We start from the raw sequence: 4,888 nt of genomic DNA, 5'->3' as shown, positions 1-4,888 counted from the left end.
TTCGGTGCTCAGCTTTTTTTTTTTTTTTTTTCACTGAATATCTATGGATTTTATTTGACTTATATTTCAACATACAATATACACACAGAAAATACAAGTGGCCACCAAAGAACATTTATCTCCTGCATTCCTTCTGATGACATCACTCATGACTTTGAATCCTACTGGATGAAGGATGTTCCAGGATCCATCTCACACCTAAGCCCTCAGGTTGCAGGGGATCAACGTATAAGCAGTCTGTGGACAACCCGCTCTTGCACTGCTCTACCACACAATGTTAGTTTTCTAATGAAAACAAAAAATGGATTTCAGGAACCATGCTGACTTTTTTTATTTTTTTTGCCTCTGTTTTAAATGGAGCCATAGGAATGGTTCTGTGTCTTGTTTGTACAAAAAAGAAATAAGGCTGCTCTACTCCAGTTAGCTTGTGAGAACTGTGCCAAGCACGAAGATCTCCTCCCAGATCAATGGATTTCTGCCTGGGAAACTGGACTGACCCCAGGGAGTGGCAGCTCCAACAGAGGAGGGTCAGCGAGGCTGCCCGTCACTTGCACTGTTCATGGTCTGTGTAGTCATCCATGTCCACATCAGAGTCAAAGAGCGAGTGTCCTGTGAAATCTGTGTCTGGGGTTCTGGAAAAACTGTTCTCTGCTCCCTCGTCTTCAAAGGTGTCTGTCCTTGAGTAAAAGCTGAAATCCAGCAGGGGCGTGTGTGTTTTGCTCCCGTCACTGCTCTCCTCTGACTCATAGATGGTGTTGTCATCATCATGGTGCCACTCAGGCCAGAATTTTCTCCTTATCCTCTCACAGTACATAGCGAGATTGATCAGCTCACCTTTAATCAGCCGTTCAGGTCTTGTCCCAGGTAAGGTCCACATTGCCTGGGCCAAGTGTCCAAAGACAGTAGCATCGAGGGTGGAGAGCTTGGGCCCCATGATGTACTTCTTGTCACCCAGAAGCCCTGCTAAAGACCGCATGTCCTTCTCCATCAGCATGTAAATCTCCTCCTCGGAGAAGCGGCCAATGCCGTGGCCATGCATCTCGCGTTTCACGATTCCTTTCGTTATGTGGCACACGACCCACCTCAGCAGGTTACTGAAGGGACCGCCACCACTAAGAGAGAGCATCTTCCGGGTCTCATTGAGATTGTCCACCCACTGGCAATAAGCTAAGGTCCAGTAGAAATGCTCCTCCACCATCTTAGTCACTGCCCTGGAGATGGCTCTTTCATGAGGACCAAGGTTTTTGTTTAAATTCACTCCAAGTTTCTCTTCCAGAAAGTCAATTATGAATTCTGTCCCGGAAACTTTTTCATGATTATATTCAATCCAAGGCATTTTCCCTTGAGCAGAGAGTTTTCCACCAAAATAATTCTGATAGGGTAAGTCAGCCATCCTTAAATAAGTTTCCATTTTCAAACAGAAAGGAGATAAACTGGGGACACCATTGTTAGGTCTTGCAAACTGATGCAAAATAATAGCATCTTTGGAGTCAATCTCTTGCTGTTTCCTGGGGCCGCGCGGAGCTCCCCCGAGACACCGCCCCGCACGAGCCAGTGACCAGGGCCCGGGCCAGGTCGCAAATTACATTGTTCTGGCCATCGGGAAAGCGCTGTGTCTTTGCAGAACTTATAAAAACACTCTTATCACGGTACACGGTTACCTGGGTCTTGGCCATGTGCCCCTGGAGAGATGTCTGGTTTAACAAATAACAGCAAAAGTGTACCCTAGAGAGACTTACCCTCTGAGAGACACAGCCCAAGTCCCTCAGCTTTCTTTATAGTCCAACTCTCACATCCATACATGACTACTGGAAAAACCATAGCCTTGACTAGATGGACCTTTGTTGGCAAAGTAATGTCTCTGCTTTTTAATATACTATCTAGGTTGGTCATAACTTTCCTTCCAAGGAGCAAGCATCTTTTAATTTCACGGCTGCAGTCACCATCTGTAGATAGATACATTTCCTAGCTCTGTCCACTAAGAGAATCTAGAAGCACTGACATTCAGTAGTAACAAGCATACTTCATGCCCAGATCTTGGTTTCTAAATATCATCGTCCAGTACAAGGAACCAGGTTCCAGTAAAAGGAACTCTATGTCTGGGACAGGAAAAATGCAAAATGAACCTAAAGCATTTGTGGTACCAGGAAGTAAGAAAGTGGCCCCACGTGGGCCCAACATGCACTGAAGAGGCCCCATGCCTTGCAGTGCCAAGCTCTGATGCTGACTTGGCAAGGTAAGAGACAATCTGGACTTTGTCTGCTCCCAAGGACCTGCCTCCGCTCCCCAAAGCCTTACTGTGGGGCCCAGACCAGACTTCAAGCACCTGGAAGAGCTGCCTCCAGCAGTGGTTAGCAGGGACACGGCCACTTCAGGAATCACAGGGACCAACATGAATAGACTCAGGGGCTTTGATCAGGGAGGGGCCACTTGGTCCCCAAACCCCTAAGGCCCAGTGTGGCCAGCCTGCAGCCAAATGGAAGAGCTGCAGCCAAGATGCTCCCTGGCCTACGGCACCTCGGGCCCTCTCTGAACCTCAGCTTCCTTATCTGTAAATGGGATAAAGTCTGAAACAGTGGGGAGGGCCAGACAGGCCTGCATTCAAACCCCAGGTCTGAGCCTCAATCCTGGGTGAGTTCCTCAGCCTATTGGAACCCCAGATATATCATCTGTAGAGGGGACTGGATAAGAGCACTCACCCTCTGGCAGATGAGTGCTAGAGGAAATGTACATAAAGTCCCTGGCATAGAGCAGGGCTCAGTAAGCAGGAGTTATCATTATTACTTCATAGGCCTGTTCTGAGGATTAGATCCAGAGAGATGATGTGCATGCAAAGGCTTGGTGAAATACAGTGAACGAATGGTAGCAATTACCACTTATCACTGTGTCCTCCTCTGCCTGGGCCTCACCCCCTCCTTCTCTTTTTCTCTGTCTAGTTTACTTTTTTCTTCTCTTGAGCTCTCTTCCTCTAGTCCTTCCCCTCTCCTCCTGGCCCCACGACCTTTATTTATTTATTTTTTTAATTTATATTCATTTATTTGGTTGCCCTGAGTCTTAGTTGCGGCATCTGGGATCTTCAGTTGTGGCATGCGGGATCCAGTTGCCTGACCGGGGATCGAACCTGGGCTCCCTGAACTAGGAGCTTGGAGTCTTAGCCACTGGGCCACCAGGGGAGTCCCTGGCCCCACGGCCTTTAAAACCAACATCAGACACCAGTTTCGTCTTCCCTCACTCTGGAACCTATGATGGCACTCCATTCTCCCCACATCCAAACTCAGCAGCACCACCACTCCTCACCACCAATTTCACCTCACACCCCACGCCATTAAATTAAAATAGTGGTTTGTAAAGTTTTTAGCATAGCACTTAGTACATAGAAAATGATTAATAAACAGCAGCTCCCTTTTGTTATCTTGGTTCTTGGGCATATGAAACAAAGCGACGTAGACAGGCAGGAAGCGTCAAGCTTTTGCTGTGCATTTAGTGATCTTTTGGTTAAAATCAGCAACCTCTTACTCACTGAGTGCCTGACCAGGCTTCCAAAGCTCCATGTCACAGCATCCTCAGAGGTCCAGGTATTCAACACTCACTCACGTTGCTCCATCTGTGCAGGGACCTGTGCTAGACATGGGCACAGGTGACACGCAGGGCCAGTTCAGCCAGAACAGGTTCATAGAAGGACTTGGAAGCAGGTAATAAGGACCCAGGCCCCCATGCCGGCCTGGAACACAAGGGCCCTGGGTGGCCTGGGGCACAACCCAGCTTTCTCCACACACCCTGCCCTATCCATCCCCAGGCCATGCCCTCTCTAGGTCTCAGCTCATTCTCCAGGCCCTGGTGCTCCCTGCCCTTCCACGTGGCCTCCCTTCTGTCTGGTAAAGGAACAGCTCTGGCCTGGCTGCGAGTCTCTGTACATGGTCTCTTTCCTCTTGCCAGGACATGCTCTCTAGCCCAGACACCTCCAGACGTTTACACGGAAAGGTCACCTCCTCCTGGAACCTGCCTCTGTCCATCCCTGTGGGATGGTGGGCTTTCTTTCAGGATGTTATGAAAAGAGCTCAGGCTGGGTTTGAATCCAGTTCTCTCACCTTTCAGTTGGCTTTAAGCAAATGGCAGCCACTCACCTACAGCAAGGGGGGGACCATGACCACATGTGTCAGGGCATCTGATGCCTGTCTGGGACCTAAAAACAATGGTGATGATGAGAGACAGAGACGCAACTGCGCCTGCTTTAGAGGCTGGAAAGGTAGGTGGGAGTCAAGTGGCTTTAATGCCAGGCAAAGAGGTGACTCTTTAGCCCAAGTCAAAAGGAAGCAGGCAGCATAGAGGAAGGTCTAGGTCTGCACAGGATGGAGAGAGCAGGCAGGACCCCAGTTCCTGATCTTTAGCCAAGCTCTGTTCACCCTATGTCCCCGGGTGCACCCTTATCTTTTGTACCAAGTCAAGGGCGACTGGGGAGCAGAAGCTATGCTCCATGCCTCTGAACTCCTCCAAGCTCTAAGGCAGGTTGGGCTCAGGAGGTAGCCATAAAGATTGTCATCGTGGTTGCATGGTTCTCAGAAGGCCACCTGGTATAGGCTTTCTGGCATCTCTAACTCCCCTGCCCAGCATCCCTCTGTGTTAAAAAGATGGTTCCTTCTCCCTGCAACTCCACCCCTTTTGTCCCCTCAATTAGGTTATGTCTATAAGGCTTCCTGAGCTAAGTGTAAATATAAGTAATATAAATATAAGGTGGGGGAACTGTGAGGAGGTGGGCAAGGGATAAGGGCTCTCGGGGGTCTGCACCAGCTGATCTGAATAGGGTTTCTGTTGCCGAGATGCTATTAGTCAAACCTGATGGCTGCTGCCAGTTCCTTGGAGTTATGAGGAACCAGGGAGGGCAGAGCTG

The 4,888-nt window shown here is 49.1% G+C and overlaps 1 protein-coding gene across 1 annotated transcript; it reads right to left on the bottom strand.

Annotated features, from left to right (window-relative positions):
* Window positions 1–343: 343 nt before the first annotated feature.
* Window positions 344–1,746, bottom strand: LOC123333437 (failed axon connections homolog). Its single transcript, XM_044942202.1, has 2 exons — window positions 1,740–1,746; window positions 344–1,508 (listed from the first exon to the last, which is right to left on the bottom strand). The coding sequence occupies exon 2, from the start codon at window positions 1,409–1,411 to the stop codon at window positions 545–547; it is 867 nt and encodes a 288-aa protein (XP_044798137.1). The 5' UTR covers window positions 1,412–1,508; window positions 1,740–1,746; the 3' UTR covers window positions 344–544.
* Between the last annotated feature and the right edge of the window lie 3,142 nt (window positions 1,747–4,888).

Source organism: Bubalus bubalis, chromosome 4 (genome assembly GCF_019923935.1).
Source record: "Bubalus bubalis isolate 160015118507 breed Murrah chromosome 4, NDDB_SH_1, whole genome shotgun sequence".
Lineage (NCBI taxonomy): Eukaryota > Metazoa > Chordata > Mammalia > Artiodactyla > Bovidae > Bubalus > Bubalus bubalis.
This window is presented reverse-complemented; position numbering and strand designations above follow the sequence as displayed.